Raw genomic sequence first — 17623 nt, forward strand, 5'->3', positions numbered from 1 at the left:
TACTGTTTACATGGGAAAAAAAATATAATATATTTTTTTTCCCATGTAAACAGTAACTTTTTTTTACTTTCAAGCAGAGCCTAAGTTTGTAAGCACGAAGTATGTATAAATTTAACATTTGTATGTAAGATTTAAAAATGATTTGCATTTGTTAAGGGCCTGTTCGGACTCCAATTGAGAATGGATATGAGCACAAGAATTGAACTGAAAAATACTGTGAACTGAATTTTTTATTCCCATGAAAACAATAACGCGGTCAAACAGAGTCTAAGTATGAATGCTACACAAATTTTTGTAGCCAAAATCATCACAGATAAATATAAAATTGTGCTGCTCGTGCATGAGTAAAAAAAACGGAGTAAAGGTTATTATTATTTTTTTTTGCCTAGCAAAACTTATCTCTATCATATGCATATCCATAGAGTGTTCAAACGGTTCAGTTTTTCAGTTTTCAACCGAATCGAAAATTTTTGATTTAAATGGTTCGGTTTTTTAGTTTAAATGGATCGGTTTGGTTTAGACTTTTCAAAACTTAATTATTAAACAGAACCGACCAAATTATATTAGTTTAAGTATGATTTATATTTTGTCTGGTTCAAGTTCAATCATTACTTTCTTTCTTTCATTTTAGTTTAAATATTTTAGAACACATACACATTTTGTATGAAATTGAATAACTTGTATATAAACATGTGTCATTTTCGTTAATAATGACACCAATGGCCAATAGGTTTACTTCAGTTTACCAAACAAGCCAAAATTTACTTCGGTTTTTTCGATTCGGTTCTTAATCAGTTTATAAATTTAATCGGTTCAGTTCAGTTCTATTTTTGAAAACCGAAAAAAAGTTTGATTTTGTTATTTTAATTTTGTTTCAATCGAACTAACCGTTTGTACCCCCTACATATCCATGCAGAAAATAAATTGCAGATATGCCTGATACCAATTTGGCCGTAAACGCACATACATAAAAGCAGAACTATACAATGGTAGGTAGCGTCTCTTTCTGAATTCTGATAAGCAAGATGTTAGATCTATATACGTAGATCCGTCCATGATTCATGCACCTGTCGTGTTCATGAATCACGGAACGAACTGATCATTTAATTAAAGTGATACGACTTTGTTGGTCGCCCAGTGGGCAATGCCCATACAAATACAAGGACTTGTGGATAACAGAAAATCCGTCTCAATTAAGCTTTTTTGGCATTTAGTATAACATCTTTTACTCGCGTATGTTTTCTTCAGAATATAATACGATTTATCAGTTTATAGAACGTTTAATTTTCATTGTTTTCTTTTTGCGGACAAGCTGTTACATTTTATTGTCTCATCCGGTTTTCATAAATAAAAGGCAATATTTATGTTTTCTAAAATAATAAAGAGTGAGGCTATGGTACTATTGTATAGCGCCATTTTCATTTTTAAAAAAAAAAAATCATTTTCATTTTTGGTAATGAATTCTTTGACCTCCCTAACTCCCTAAGGTCAACACAATGGCAGCGGAAGACGACACGTAGAAGCGGGGTCCATCTGATCTCCCTTTGGATAGTTTGGGCTTTGGCCACATGCCAAGATCAAGCACGGGTAAAGCTCAGGCTTTTCCAACTCGCTCTTTGGTTGGAACCTCAGACTGGTCGTTGTCTGATTTGTCTCCAAGCCTGAACCCACATAACACCCAAGAAAACATACAAAAGAAGTCTTCAGGCTTTAGTCTTCCGGGTGCGTATCCTCTCAGATATCTCATATTTTGGGGGACCGACGTGTCCGGTGTCTATTCGGAGATAGTATAGGAAGCCAGTATTATTTAGCTTTGAGATTCGTGCAGAACTTGTTTGAACAGTTGAGATTTTTCGAAAGTCACGCAAAATATATCCACAGACAATCTGGAGAAGTCAATGCTGGAAGTTGTGGATTTGGGGGTCATTCTAACGCCTCACGTTTAACGTGCCCCGAAGGCGATCTCAGCTTCGGTTTCTGAAAATGTTGTGGAAAGCGGTGCACACGTCAGGTCAGGTCCATTCACTGATTGCAATCGTCAGATTTTTCATCCAACGGTCAACAACCAGCGACGTCCCATCGCCAGGGGAACCGAAAAGTCAGAGAAGGGAAGTCGGTGTATTTCTAGTGCCTCAATTTCTGTTGCCAGCGTGTGTCTAGCTATCGGCATTGTGATAAAGTCGGAATCTAAAAATAATTATAACACAAACAGAAAACAGTTCATTATTTTATATTCAAATGATATATTAAAATATTTGTATTTAACTATTTATACAATTTAATTGAAAATTTAATAAATTGTATAGATCAATGTTATCAGAATCGAACCGGACATCGAACCGCTAAAGCTTCGATTCAATGGTTCATTGGTCGAACCGGTGGTTCAACCGGTTCAATTGCTCACTTTTTAATTACTTATATATTTATGATATATATTGTACAAATAAATATTTTTTTATACAGTGAAGACATACATATTTAATAATAATTATAAATTTATAGATTAATTAAAATTTTATCCCCCAAAATATAATAAAATTACTTCTTTTATCAACAAATGACAAAGTTTTTTTTTTTTTGGAAAAATATAACATCCTACTATTTTAAATGTGTATGATAAGTTTACTAAGTTATAAAGATATATGAATGTATAACTTTTCAGTACCAAATTTCATAAAAATATAATTAATAAAATAATAATTATTATTGTTTTAAGATATGTATATAAATAATTGTAGTGTATGCTTCATTGACTTATTTATAATATTTAAAATACAAGGGGTCTTTTATAAAAATATATGAGATAAAAAGTAGTACTAGACTACTAGTACTGGTGACACGTGACAAAAGATCACACCCTGTTAAACTCTCTCTCTTTGTTATGCGTGAAAAAGTGAAACATGCTTAAATCCGAGTTTTTTTCTATGATTGGTTCACGGTTTTTGAATAAAAACCGGTTAATTAATCCGGTTTTTTCGATTCAACTTCAGAAGTGATATTTCAATCGAACCAAACTGGACAGGTGACCGGTTCCGGTTTTTTCCGGTCCAACCGGCCGGTCCGGTCCGGTTTTAATAACACTGGTATAGATAGACTTGTACACATACATAAAAGGACAAATTAATCTTGATTGCAGCTTTCCGAACTCTTTACTCTCTTCTATATTCAAATCTTTCTTTTTATTGTTATTTTTTTTTTTTAAAGTTTACAAATATAACATAAGTGACAATATATTATCCTCTTTTGTCAATGTTCTAAATAGCGACGCAATAGCGTCGCTATAGTGTTTTCGAACCTTAAACGCTAAGCTATATGATACAAGTACACTATTTAAGTTACAATTGCTACAACGGTAATAGCGGCCCGCTATTTGCGCTAGACACTACGCGCTATAGCGCTACACTGTGCTTCATAGGCTTTTATTTAAACGTAACATGAAAAAAAATTAACGATCAATTTTTTTCAGGATCTGGATTGCTTTTGCTTTTAAATAGAAAAAAATAGATATTTTATATGGATGTTTAGGTTTTTTCTAACATAAAAAGATATATAGTTTATGTTATGATGCTTATGTTATTTTAAATGAAAAAAGATAGATATTTTATGATATTATTATGATTATTTTGAATAGCAATTTGGACTTTGTATTGGTCCAATATGAATATTTTAATTCGTTAATCAATTTTGTGTTACTTATCGCTCTATGAGACTTTAGATAATATATATAATAATTAATAGAATATCGAATATAATTTTTTAAACAAAAATGCTATGTAGAATAGCTTTTATTATAGCTACAATTTGTAATAACTTTTTTTTAGCCTTTTCATAATGACGCGATAATCACTATTTAGAACGTTGCTCTTTGTTCATCAATTAAAAAAAATGTTCCAAGTGAGGGTGAAGAAAAGGAAAATGAACTAAATTGATTGCAAGAGAAGATCAACGGAGAGAAATGATGATACCTGTTAAATCAAGGTCAAAACAGTAGTAGGCCAGCGCCTCACGCCGTCATCAGCCTCCCCTCCAGTCCGGACTTGTCAGCTCACCGCTGCAGAACCGTAGGCCCTACCTTTCCACCTATCTGACCTCTCAGTTCGTGAGTTCGTATCCTCTGAGATATCTCAACTTTTGCGTGACCGACGTGTCCGGTGCCTATTCGGGGATGATGTAAGTGGTCAGTATTATGTATGCTTTGAGATTCGTGCAGAACGTATATAAACGGTTTGGATTTTCCATGAAGTCACGCAAATTTTGAGATATCTCAGAGGATTCGAATTCTCAGTTCGTTCGTTCAATCTCTGCTACTCTGCAGTCTAAATTATTTCAGTGTATGGATTCTTTGTTACAGATTATTCTAGCGCCAAGCATATCGCGAAATGATGGCGGACAAGGAAATGATGAGACCGGTAATATCTTTAAACGGAATGAAATCCGCTGCTATTATCTTTCTGTAAACAGTAACCTGATATTTCTGCTTTTTCGAATCTAACCGTTCAATTTTTTTCGGGAACGAATCTCAATGCAACTTTTTAAAAAACTTTTCTGTGCACGCATCTAAAAAATAATTCAATGACTGAATTTGAAAAAACAGGAATAACAGGAACACCGTTCATGTACGAGAATAACAGCAGATTTTGATCCTCTTTAAACAGTCCATCGGAGCTTTTAAAAATATCTCCATACGAAAATGTACTTGCCTGTCAAATTTATATTTTTAAAATTATTTTACTTTTTTCAAATAGATAGAAAATCACTGTTTTTGATTGATTTAGAATTTTCAACTCAAGTGATTTTTTTAACTATTTACAAAATGGTAAAAAATTCTAAAAGAATATAAAATTTTGTCACCAAGTATATTTTGAAAATTTATAAACTGAACTATAAATTCATTTTTTTTGTTGAGGAACAAGATCTGTTCCTGATCATTCAACCATTCATAAATAAATGATTCAAACAAGATTTTAGATTTCAATAGCAGTGTAAATGCATCTCCTCAACAGCGAGAGACACGTGCAAAAGAATATCTAAAAATTAGACCGTAATCAATGAACCGCGATTAAAAATTAAAAATAAACAAAGTAACAACCATCGAGGCGTAAAAAGTAATAAATGTTGTTTTCTTAACCCACGTGTCACCTCTGTTATTAGGTGTCTGTTAACGATTCCCCTATTAGATATAGAAGCGCACTAAGAGATAATTTGATTTGGCAGCAGAACTAGTGAAGAAATAGTAAAAGAATATATTCTAAACTCCACTGTAAATTGTTTGTTAAGCTTGTAATATAGACTTGCTAGAATATCTACTCACATCTGCTTTTGGTGGATGAAATGCGAATTTAAACGAATGTCATTAAGTGGCATATGCTTTTAGGATGCCATTAGATTGTCAAACTATGAACAGTATATTTGATTGAGTGTGTAAGAATGAAGACATAGAGTGGTAACTCGAACAATATGAAAAAATATATACTAATTTTGTACTATTTGAAATAGTAAAAATATCGTAGCACTAATTCTAAACCATTGATCTTATCATTCAATGATTTTATTGGGTTATTTGCAAGGGCGGACCCAGGTGTATCCAGGGGGCAGTCGTTTTCCTGAATTTTGAGTTTTAGTGTTGATTTAGTGGTTCTGATCGATTTTGCCCCCTTGAATTTTTTTTTTTGCTCCTCTCTGGTGTGTTTGATTTGTAATTCGGATTAAATTTATAGTTAGAATCAAAATAATTTTTTAAATTATGATTGATAATTAGAATTATAAGTTAAAGAATCAGAAATTACAAGTCAGGGTATTGAAGAATATAAGTCGAAGCATTATTTTTCATCGAATATCTAATTAATTAATGGGTTTAAATCTTATTTGATATTTTTTGCCCCTAACGAAAATTCTAAATCAGCCCCTGATTATTTGAATTGCACCTAAGCCAAAATAATATAATTATTCTTAGATCATGGGTTAGTGCCATTAAGGTTTATTCTACATATCTTCAACGTAAGGTCGTGTAATCTTATATCACGGATAGAAGTAGACATAGAAACCGTTAGTTAGAAATTGGTCAATAAATGAAGGATGCATGTCAATTGAGGACGCAGACTCCAAATTTATGATGATGAATCACTTAATAAGTTTGATAATTATTACCAGTAAAATTTAAATTTAAAATTCAACATTAAAACCATGCTTATATAGTAAAAACATAATTGCCTGTAAAAAATTACGAGATTTGATGATTATTTTTTATTAACTTAGTTTTTTTTAACAATTTCAAATTATCTTAGTGCATTCAAACGATAATCAAATTGTATGAAATTATTTGATACTCTATCAAGGCGGATACAGGAAAAAATAGGGATTAATTGATCTTTATTTTTATTTATATATAATTTTCTATATATACTTTAGAATAAAATATTATAATATTATAAAGTTAATCTCATTTTTCGGAGAATATTTTTATCTAATTGATCTCATATGTATTTGAATCCCCTAATTCAAAAGCCGAGCTCCGCCCCTCACTCCATCAATATATCCAACAAAAATAAACCTTATTTTGATATAAAAATATATTATTAAATCATTATCCAAGTTTTCCTTCCTCTTTAATTATGAAATTATGCATGAATCAAGCTGATTATACTTTTTTCGAGTCACAGGCTTATAGCCATAGGCGACCAACAAATATATCGAGTAGAACGATGTTAAAAGTTAAAACTTAGAACCCCTCCAGGCCCGAGATTTTTATTTTTATCCAAAAAATAATTTATTTTAATAATAATAACCACAGTTTTGAAGAAATTTTAAATATACCCAGCCCGTGGAAAAATTCCACGGGTGGGAATTTTTAAGTCTGCCCTGTGGAAAATATCCACGGCCCGGACCTTTTTTTTTTGCGCTTTTTTCATTATAAATAGGTTTTCAGCTGAGAGAGAGAGAGATTCATTCTGAAAGAGAGAAAGAGAGAAAGAAAAAGAGAAAGAGAGGAAGGAGGAAGGAGGAAGGAGGAAGGAGGAAGGAGTTACTGTTCAGCTGCTAAATCAGGTATTTTTATTCATTTACGTATTTACTATTTATATTCGTATGTACTGTTCATTTACGTATTGTTGTTTACTATTCATTTACTGTGGATGTACATATTTACTGTTCATATACGTATTTACTGTTCATTTACTATGCATATACGTATTCACTGTTCATTTACTAATTTATTTACTGTTCATGTACTGTGCATATACGTATTTACTGTGCACATACGTATTTACTATTCATATACGTATTTACTGTTCATTTAATATTCATTTGTTGTGCATATACGTATTTACTGTTCATTTGAAATCAGTAAACTTACAAAATATTTCCTTCTCCGAATATAGTTTATTGGCCATGCCTATTGGAATTTCAATACATTTTGGAGGGAAATTTATTTTTGACCAGAATGGGGCACGTTACTCCAAACCTCCAGTAAATACGTATTGGGTTGATGAAAATTTCTCATTTGAGCAGTTGCAATCGCTTATTTATGAAGTGAGCGGCTACAATAGGAATCGTTGGGAATTACAGATTCAGGCCCGAATGGTCCATGCAGGAAAGTATGTCAGAATCGCATTGGGTGATGACGGGGCATTGAGAGGCCTAATAGCGCAGGTTGTGCGGTCCGGTGAATCATTATTGGAAGTTTTTGCATGCAGAATTTGCGGAGAGTCAGTGGCTGGGAGTTCAGGCCAAAATTCGGTTGCAGAAAATGATCAACCAAATTATGAACCACACACTCCTTTTATCTCAATGCCAGTAGCAGAACCGGAACCACAAATATGCAGTAATTCACCTCAATCTCCACCTTTTGTCCCACCACGAGTACAATCTCCACCTTTTATCTCACCTATATCCATGCATGGAGGTCCTTCATCCTTACCTAGGCCTGAACCAAATCCTCACCCCAGATCGGCACCAGTACATGAAGATCCAAACGAGTCAGAATTTGAATTTATGAACGAGGTACCGGAGGAAAATCTGCAAACTGGGGATGAATGGGGGTAAGGAGACTGGGACATTAATGATGAAGGAGATGAAGAAGAATACACAGCCCACTGTGAGACAAAATAGAGAGAATATGCCGTTAAGTGGCCATTCTGAGACTCACCCGTTTGTAAACTTCAATGACACATCTTCTTTTCGAGAAACAGATGTTTCTTACTACGGTCGTCGGATTGAATACAAGAGTGAGCTCGCAAAAGGCCAATACTTTCCTAACAAAACTGACCAAAAAGATCAGAGAGTACCATGTTGACAAGAACAACGAGACATATACGAAGACAAGTGACACATCCCGGCTGGAAATTAGATGCAACACTTCGGGTTGTCGTTTCAAACTGAAGGCAAGAGCAACAAATGCAGGAGATACATGGATGATAACCGAGCAAGACACGTGATAGGCCTAAATTATATACATATTCGATCTGATTTTTATTACAAAATAACACCAAATATCTTGTATTTTGAATATAAAGTGAATATAATACACCTAGAATCAAGTTACTGCGTTTGTTTGGTTTTAATTTGCAGAAAATGAAGAAAAACCGAAGAAAAACCGAAGAAAAATGCCCAGTCCGGACGCACGGTTTACAATACGGCCGCACTAAGTACTTAGATGGATTTCTGAACGCACGCCAATTTTAAAAAGATACAATAAGCTATTCGTCAAAATCCGTGCGGACGCACGGATATCGATGCGGATGAAATCTGAATGTACAAAAAAAGTCCGAGCCTAATGCGGATCTCGATGCAGCCGCAGTGCGGATCCCAGTGCGGATGGTACTGTAGCAGTGCGGACGCACTGTAGCAGAACGCATAACTGGAGCCTGATCTTAAAATCGCCATAACTTTTGACTCGTAACTCCGATTTAGGATTGCGACCACTTTTTGGAAAGCTAGGAAGAAGATCTACAATATGAGAAACTAAAAAAAGGAAATTTGGAGTCAGTTGGACGCACTAAACTCGCAGACAGCCAAAATTACACGTTTTCAACATGGTTTCTATTTTTGGCGCACCAAGGACACGTTTTTACAGCCAAATGTGGACAATGCAATCCTGGAAAACAATCCAAATATAACACCCACTAACTCCACTTCCTAACATCTTAATTGGGTATGGTCCTCGGCTATAAAAGAGGAGGTTCATTCCCATTCACAATCATCCATCCATAATCTCTTCCTTTTTCATTCTCTCTCTACACACACAATACTTAGCGATAAATTTTGAAGTAAGGAAAGCTTTCAAGCAAGGAGAAGAAGGGTTTCCTGAGCAAGAAGTCGGCAAGATAAAGGTTTTTGATTTGTTAAAGGGTGTAATTACTTCTTTTATTTCATTTCTTCTTACTTTGCCAACTCTTTGTAGTGGATCTCTCTAAGAGAGAGTAGTTCTCTCTCTAGGGGTTTAGGTTAATGCATGAACTTGTTTAATTGTATCTTATTCGGTTATTTGTTTTTGTTATGATTGTTTTATGGGATTTGATGTTAATTTCTGTGATTTATCATTTGTGTTAATTACATAGTTAGTACTTGAAATAGCAGTAGTCTCGTGTTGGATTCGAAAGAACCAATATTGCTAGGATGAGAGGAGAGTACCAAATTATGAATGCAAATACCCTAGGTTTGGATTAGGATCTAACCAATTTGTAATCTAAGCCGGAACTACAGAAATTAAGGTTAGGAATTTGGTGAAGAACCTAACCGTGAAGGCAAACCCTAATTAGGACATCTCAAATCGAGTCGGGTATTGGTATGAAGGACTTAATTGTGAAGTATCAATATTTGAGGAGATGAGAGACTAACAAGAGCTTATGGTCTAAGTAGCTAGGGTGAAGGACCTAACCGTGAAGTCCGAATTACTTAGACACGTTATTAATTCACGAAAGTGACCCTTAATGACATATTAGGTTAGAAACCTCATCAAATCATAGATGAACTTAAACAAATACCGAATAGATAAAATTAGCAAGGAATTGTAGACCGAATACCCTTAGATCTTCTCATCTAGAAAGCAACCCAATCTTTATTTCATTCATTTACTTTTATTGTTTCAAACTCCTTTCTTTTGGGTATTGAACCCAACCTTAGGAATCGTTAGAACAAACCCCCCTAATTTACTTTTATTGCACTTTACTTTCCTTTTATTTTCTGAAATTTATTACTAAAATTTAAACTAAGTTTTTATCATACTCCCTGTGGTTCGACACCTCAAATACTACTTTGATAGAATTGTGCACTTGCAATTTAACTCAAACGCGTGTTAAAGGTTTAAAAGGTACATCTTATTGTACTAAAACTTTTTGTGCATACGCTTTTGCGCGCATCAACACGCCTCACACTTGCACGTCTGAGTACACCAGGACCGATCAATCTCGAGCCGCGTCGAACGCCAATGCAGACCTACCTGAAACAGAGTTCGGAGCTTTGTCATCTTCAAAGCGTATCTGGACTTTCCACCATTATCCCGTATATTTGGCTCCGCTCCCAACAGCTCTGCGAGCCGGGCATTAATCGTGTTCTCTTCAGCTTCAGTGGGGTCAGATATGCCACCAACGGGCACACCCTGGATGAGCAAACTCCATAGAGCACTGACGTCCTGGAGAGTCACTATCATCTCTCCGAATGGTAAGTGAAACGTGTGCGTCTCGGGACGCCATCGCTCTACTAGTCCTGCAATAAGGGACGCATTGATGGCCTTAGTCTTTGACTCCATAATATCGACCAAATGGTGCAACCCCAAATTTCGTAGATACGGGTCCATCAGCGAGTAGTACTGCATACCACAGTACCGACTCCTGGCATCTAAAATGTCCTCACTCTGCGTTGAAAAAAGTAAACAACATAAGAACTTGAAAATACGAGAACTTGACACAATTTAAATTTAAAAAGAAAAATAATCACATACCTCTCGGGATGCCATCCAGACTCAGTGCTCGGTGTGACTCATCCGTAACATAGGACTAAAATGTTCTGTGCTATTCACGGGAATGGGCTCATCAACAGGGTTGGCTGGTGGTGGTCTCCTAGGCCGTCCCCTGGCCATCCTATGTTTAAAAAAAAATTAGACGTGCTACAATTGGCTTAAATGAGGCTAATATGAAAAAAATATACTCAAAAAGCATACTATCAATTTATCATCTAAATATATAGGCTATATATAACAAATTTGTGCAACATGCTATCACTATACTGATACTAAAAAAATGATACTCGTCCGTGAAGTCTTTCGGTTCAATTTGGATAACTTGGTATGCCGACATTTTTATTTTTACCCCATTAAAAAATTATTTTAATACTAATAACCAAAGTTTAGTAATAATTTTAAAAATACCCCACCCGTGGAATTTTTCCATGGGTTGGAATTTTAATTCCAATTTTTTTTGTTTTATAATTTAGAAATTTGTTTTTATTTTTTATTTTTTGTATTGAAATATTAGAAATGTTTGATATATTTCTTTGAAAATAGATGGAATACAATATAATTTGTTACAGTCTTTCTAATAAATCAAATTATATTGTATTCTATCTATTTTCAAATAAATATATGCAACATTTCTAATATTTCAATACAAAAAATAAAAAATAAAAACAAATTTCTAAATTATAAAACAAAAAAAATTGGAATTAAAATTCCAACCCGTGGAAAAATTCCACGGGTGGGGTATTTTTAAAATTATTACTAAACTTTGGTTATTAGTATTAAAATAATTTTTAATGGGGTAAAAATAAAAATGTCGGCTTGGTATGCCTCATATTTATATAACACAACAACAATATTGAATTTTTTTTTCTTGTATTGTATCAAAACAAGTGATATAAATTGATATTGATTAATACATGTCAATTGATATTTTACCATATTTTATCATAAGAGTACCAATGCAACATCATATATTTATATTGGTACTGATCTTTATTAAACTGGTGCTAGGCTGGAACTGAATGTAACAACATATATTTATGCTGGTTCTAGGTCTGGTACTGATTTAATCTCACTGGTACAAGGTTAGTATTAACAACCGAAATTGATTCGTCAAATCAATGATTTATAGTAAATTCCCAAGTGAAGATTTTCACTTCGATATCAAAACCCCACACGAAAGATTATCAACAACAAAATTTATCACTTCGATATCAAAGCCCCCGACCAATTGTAAAAAAATAGCGAGCAATTTAGACAAGCAACGTAGTCAACACAGGTCCAGTCGGGAAAATCAACAACCCGCGCTAGACAAATTATAAATGCCCAAATCAGCCCATAAAACCCGATAACAATGGAATCCAAGAGGCGGTCAAGGCGATACAACTAATCAAACGAATCAATGAATTTCTAAGGTGCTTACTTACCCGATTAACAATGGAATCCAAGAGGCGGCTTTGATAGAACGACCGGTACCGAGTCTCTACACCTCGCCGCTCGGAGTAGGGTCGGAGTAGTGCAGGGAGTAGGGCAGGGCAGGGAGTGGCGCAGGGAGGCGGGCGGCGCTACTGCAGTGAGGCGCGCGGGGGTGGGGAGCCGAAAAAGGGGGGCGTCGGTGGGGAGAGGGGTTGTGTTGTGTGGGCTTCACGGAGACAGAACGAGAAGAGAGAGATCACGGAGACATAGGGAGAAGAGGGGAGCGTCGGTTTGAATTAAAAGGCTCGGCCCGTGAATAAATTTCACGGGGGGAATAAGAAATTCCAGACCGTGGAAAATTTCCACGGGGAGAGGGAATTAATTCGGTCCGTGGAAAATTCCACGGGTGGAGTATTTTTATAAATCCAGCTCAACTGTGGTTATAATTATTAAAATAATTTTCTTTTGAGATAAAAATAAAAATCTCGGCCTCCAGGCTCCATTCCAGATTCCCGAGCGTACACATGTGGCCTCCCTATAGTCTCAAGAGGTTCAATCCGAGTGTCTGACCCAACGTAATTAAAACTAAGGTGACAAGTATGCATTTCATCCTTGTCTCCTTTCTAACATAAATCCAACTCACCAAACCCTTTGCAACGGCAGTCAACTCACTAGAAGCCACTGTCAAACCTACTATTTAGTACACATCATTATTTCGCTGTAGGCAATGGCATGCATCGTACCACTACCCCCCTGTCACTCTCCCTCCTCCGATTCCTTTGCCATTAACAATGAAACAATTCGATGCTCTTATGCTTATGCTTATGCTTATTCCTCCCATCTTTCTCCTTTTATTCTCCCCTCCTCTTCCCCTCATCTCGCTTCCCACTCACACCAAAACCAAAATTCAAAACCTCATACTAAACTAGCAGCAGCTAGCAATTCAATCGAACAGAGGAAATGAGAATGACGACGTATCACATCCTCTTTCTACTGCTGCTCTTCGCCACTTCCTCCTCTTCTTCCCTCTTGCTCCTCATACAAGCTTCCCCTGAGAGGGACCTCTATGCGTTGGTCAAGCTCAAGGATTCTCTGGTAGGGCCCACTGGCAGTGGCCTTTACAACTGGGACCCAGCCGCTGCGTCTCCTTCACACTGTTCCTTCACTGGCGTAGCATGCGACAATCAATCCCGCGTAATCTCTCTAAACCTCACTTATCTTCCATTACGCGGGTTTTTAGGTCCACAAATAGCACTGTTAGACCAGCTGGTGAACCTAACCATCTCCCAATCAAACATCTCCGGGCATCTCCCGGAAGTGATATCCCGCCTCGCTTCTCTCAAGCTGTTAAACATCTCCAACAACAACTTCACTGGCGCTTTTCCTGTAATCTCTCCTGGTAGCTTTCTGTCTTTAGAGGTGCTTGATTGTTACAATAACAATTTTAGCGGCCCGTTACCGGCCAATCTGTCACCTAAATTACGGCACCTTCACCTCGGTGGTAACTTTTTCTCTGGTGAAATACCAGAGTCTTATTCAGAGATAACCGGGCTTGAATATCTGGGTTTGAATGGTAATGGGCTATCGGGTCGTATTCCTGCTAGCCTTGGCAAGCTCTCTAAACTGAAAGAGATGTACATTGGGTATTTTAACTCCTATGAAGGAGGCATCCCAGCTGAACTTGGGTCACTGAAATCCCTGGTACGGCTCGATCTGGGGGGCTGTAACCTTACTGGCCCAATACCTGCTAGTCTTGGCCGTCTCAAAAATTTAGACACACTGTTTCTTCAGGTGAACCACCTAACAGGCCCGATACCTGCCACCTTGGGTTCACTTCCCTGCCTCGACTCATTAGACTTATCTAACAATGAACTGACTGGAGAGATACCCGCGAGCTTTTCTGAATTGAAACAACTGAAGCTTTTGAACCTCTTTAGCAACCACTTGCGTGGCAATGTGCCACAGTTCATTGGCGAGTTGCCACATCTCGAAGTAATGGAAATATGGCAAAACAACTTCACAGGAGAACTTCCTGAGTCACTGGGCCGCAATGGCCATTTGATCAAGCTGGACGTAGCAACCAACCACCTGACAGGCCTGGTTCCACCGAACCTATGTGCAAGTGGCCGGCTCGGAATATTGGTACTAATGGAGAATGGGTTCTTTGGTCCGATACCGGAAAATCTGGGGAGGTGCAAGTCTCTCACTCATGTGCGCATTGGTAAGAACTTTTTGAATGGCACGATCCCACCGGGACTCTTCGATTTACCAGGAGCTGACATGCTGGAACTCAATGATAACTTTCTCTCGGGTGAGTTGCCACCAACTATTAGTGGCAACCTGCTGGATACACTAAGTTTGTCAAACAATTGGATAACCGGTCAGATCCCAGCTTCGATCGGTAACCTTCTGGCTCTTCGTACTCTCTCCTTTGACCTGAACAGGCTCTCAGGCCCAATACCAAGTGAGATAGGCAAGCTCAAGCAGCTTTCCAAGTTGAATTTGAGTGGTAACACACTTTCTGGTGAAATTCCATCAAAACTCGGTGAGTGTGGATCCATTTCCCTAATCGATCTCAGTCGAAACAGTCTCACTGGTAAGATACCAGATGAAATTGCTTCGTTGAAAATCCTTAGCACACTCAACCTGTCAAGAAATCAAATTTCTGGTGAGATCCCAGTGAAATTTGTCCACATGACGAGCTTGACAACATTTGATCTTTCTTTCAATAATTTATATGGGGAGGTTCCGGCGCAAGGTCAGTTCCTGGTGTTTAACGAAAGTTCATTTGCCGGTAATCCTGGTTTATGTGGTGCACCTGTTCACATTGCCTCATGTACAAGTGCCAATGGCAACTCGGGCAAGCGGACTCCGCTTCATGGCCCGGCCGCTAAGAAGCTTTTCCTATGGATCGGTTTATTCATGGGGCTATTAATCCTCCTCTATTTTGGAGTAAGAAAGGGGTGGGAGGGTTTGAAGGACACGAAGAGGAGAAAATCCGGTGCCTGGAGAATGACCACATTTCAACGGCTAGATTTTACTGTTGAGGATGTGATGGAGTGTCTGAAAGAGGATAATATTATCGGCAAAGGAGGAGCCGGGATAGTTTACCGAGGCAGCATGGCAAATGGCACTGAGGTGGCTATAAAACGACTTGTTGGTCGTGGCGGAAGTGAGCATGACCGTGGTTTCACAGCTGAGATCACAACCCTCGGCCGAATTAGACACCGGAACATAGTTCGCCTCCTTGGTTTTGTCTCGAACCGGGAGGCCAACTTGTTGCTGTATGAGTACATGCCAAACGGAAGCCTAGGAGAGATGTTGCATGGGAATAAGGGGGACCACCTTGGGTGGGAGATGAGATGCCGTATCGCAGCTGAGGCGGCGAGAGGTCTGTGCTATTTGCACCATGATTGTTCGCCTCTGATTATACACCGTGATGTCAAGTCCAATAATATATTGCTCGATTCGAATTTTGAAGCCCATGTAGCAGATTTTGGTCTTGCTAAGTTTCTCCAGAACCCTGGTGCATCAGAGTGCATGTCTGCCATTGCTGGGTCATATGGGTACATAGCTCCAGGTATTACTTCTGTAAACTAATATTTTATTTTATTTTATTTTGTTGCATTATAGTAGGAGTAGATTATCATGAGCAGAATGATACATCAACTAATACAATGAAACCACCACATCCCAAAACTAAAATTAAAAAAAAAAAATGAAGAAACAGGGGGGGAGGGGACCTATACTATAGTGGCAAATTGCCTGAATCTAAACCACAGGTGACCTCCCTCATTTGCATATATATCTGTTATTACCATACTTCTCTCTTGAAATTGTAATATTATGTTTTAGTTTTCTAGTACTTAAGTCCCTTTTCTTATATGTTCTCTATAAACAATCCAGAGTTTCCTTCCTGCCTTCACATAGAGATATTAAAAGCACTACTCTATTAAATTCCTTTTGCAAATAATATAACGATAGCTTTGAACCCACGAAAGCAACTACAGTGCCTAATCAAATTTAAAATTTTAGTGGAACCATGTAAGAGGTGTTTCTGAGAATATATGCAAAGGTTTTTTGCTCAATGCAAGTTGCAATTAATAATATATGCTCTAGAAAGTTCGAAACTAGGAAAAGAGAAAACTGTGACCAAACAGAAAATACAGAACATATGCCATATTGCCATGCCAAACAAGAAAACACTTTTCTGAGTCAACCAGCAACAACCAACCAAAAGGCGAAACCATGTAAGAGGTGTTTCTGAGAACATATGCAAAGTTTTGTTCAGTGCATGTTGCAATTCTATACTTTAAAAAGTTAAAAACTTGAAAAAGAGAAAAAAATTAAAGACAGCACGGAACATATGCTAAGCCAAACAAGAAAACAGGTTTCTGAGTAGTCAACGATCAAAAATCAAGCAAAACTATGTATGTTCTTTGTGATGGAGATAGCTGTATCCTCAGAACTGTTGCACTCTGTTAAGGGACCACTCTTTTATTACATTGCAACTGTTGCCTCAAGTTTCAGTACCTTCTTCGTTTTGTCAATCTACTAATGCCAATCATAATGGACTTGTAATGCACTAATCTTTTACATGCATGTAGTATCTAACTGGTTCATTGTTCTCAGAGTATGCATATACCCTTCGAGTTGACGAAAAGAGCGATGTATACAGTTTTGGAGTGGTGCTTCTAGAACTAGTCACAGGTCGCCGTCCGGTTGGTGGATTTGGTGAAGGAGTCGACATAGTACGTTGGGTTCGTAAAATAATCTCTGAGCTGACGGACCAGTCTGACACTGCCTCAGCCGAGTCAGTGTCTGACAGGCGCTTAGCTGCCACACCAATTGATTTGATCACCAACTTATTCAAGGTGGCAATGCGATGTGTTGAAGAACAAAGCAAGGATCGACCAACCATGCGTGAGGTGGTGCATCTTCTCTCAAATCCACCAGCTGTTGCACCAAAGAAAGATTTGCTCAGTTTCTGAAGGAATATAATTTGTGATTCTGAAGGAGCTTGAAAATTATGTTAGATTTGTGCCTAATGTAGGGTAATGATTTGGCAATAACCTCCTTTTGGCCGTTGCTTGCACTGGAAGCAGCATTGGCAATGTTTCACTTTGTAATTTGCTTTGTAATATATTTTGGTGACGCATAATTATAGACCTCTGGAGAAGGCTTTGTAATTCCGATTCATTCGGATACTAATTACCAAGTTGTAGTTTTATTGAATGACGCTTCTTCTTTGAATAA

At 37.2% G+C, this 17623-nt stretch overlaps 1 protein-coding gene and 1 long non-coding RNA gene across 2 annotated transcripts; one reads left to right on the top strand and one right to left on the bottom strand.

Moving 5' to 3' along the window:
- Positions 1–7368: 7368 nt before the first annotated feature.
- On the bottom strand, positions 7369–8072 carry LOC144557326 (uncharacterized). Its single transcript, XR_013512610.1, has 2 exons — positions 7871–8072; positions 7369–7840 (listed from the first exon to the last, which is right to left on the bottom strand). It is a non-coding gene; the product is annotated as an uncharacterized LOC144557326 (long non-coding RNA).
- A 5047-nt stretch (positions 8073–13119) lies between these two features.
- On the top strand, positions 13120–17620 carry LOC144556498 (leucine-rich repeat receptor-like kinase protein THICK TASSEL DWARF1). The gene is made up of 2 exons (XM_078304873.1): positions 13120–15947; positions 17000–17620. Exons 1-2 carry the CDS (start codon positions 13328–13330, stop codon positions 17356–17358), a joined length of 2979 nt encoding a protein of 992 aa, XP_078160999.1. The 5' UTR covers positions 13120–13327; the 3' UTR covers positions 17359–17620.
- Positions 17621–17623: the final 3 nt, after the last annotated feature.

The sequence above is a fragment of the Carex rostrata genome, chromosome 7 (assembly GCF_964058835.1).
Source record: "Carex rostrata chromosome 7, lpCarRost1.2, whole genome shotgun sequence".
In the NCBI taxonomy this organism is placed as follows: Eukaryota; Viridiplantae; Streptophyta; class Magnoliopsida; order Poales; family Cyperaceae; genus Carex; species Carex rostrata.

Bases quoted from the DNA above. Each gene is read 5' to 3' on its own strand.
- LOC144556498 (XM_078304873.1), top strand. From the start codon at position 13,328: ATGAGAATGACGACGTATCACATCCTCTTTCTACTGCTGCTCTTCGCC. The intron at 15,948-16,999 runs GTATTACTTCTG...CATTGTTCTCAG, and splicing joins ATATGGGTACATAGCTCCAG to AGTATGCATATACCCTTCGA.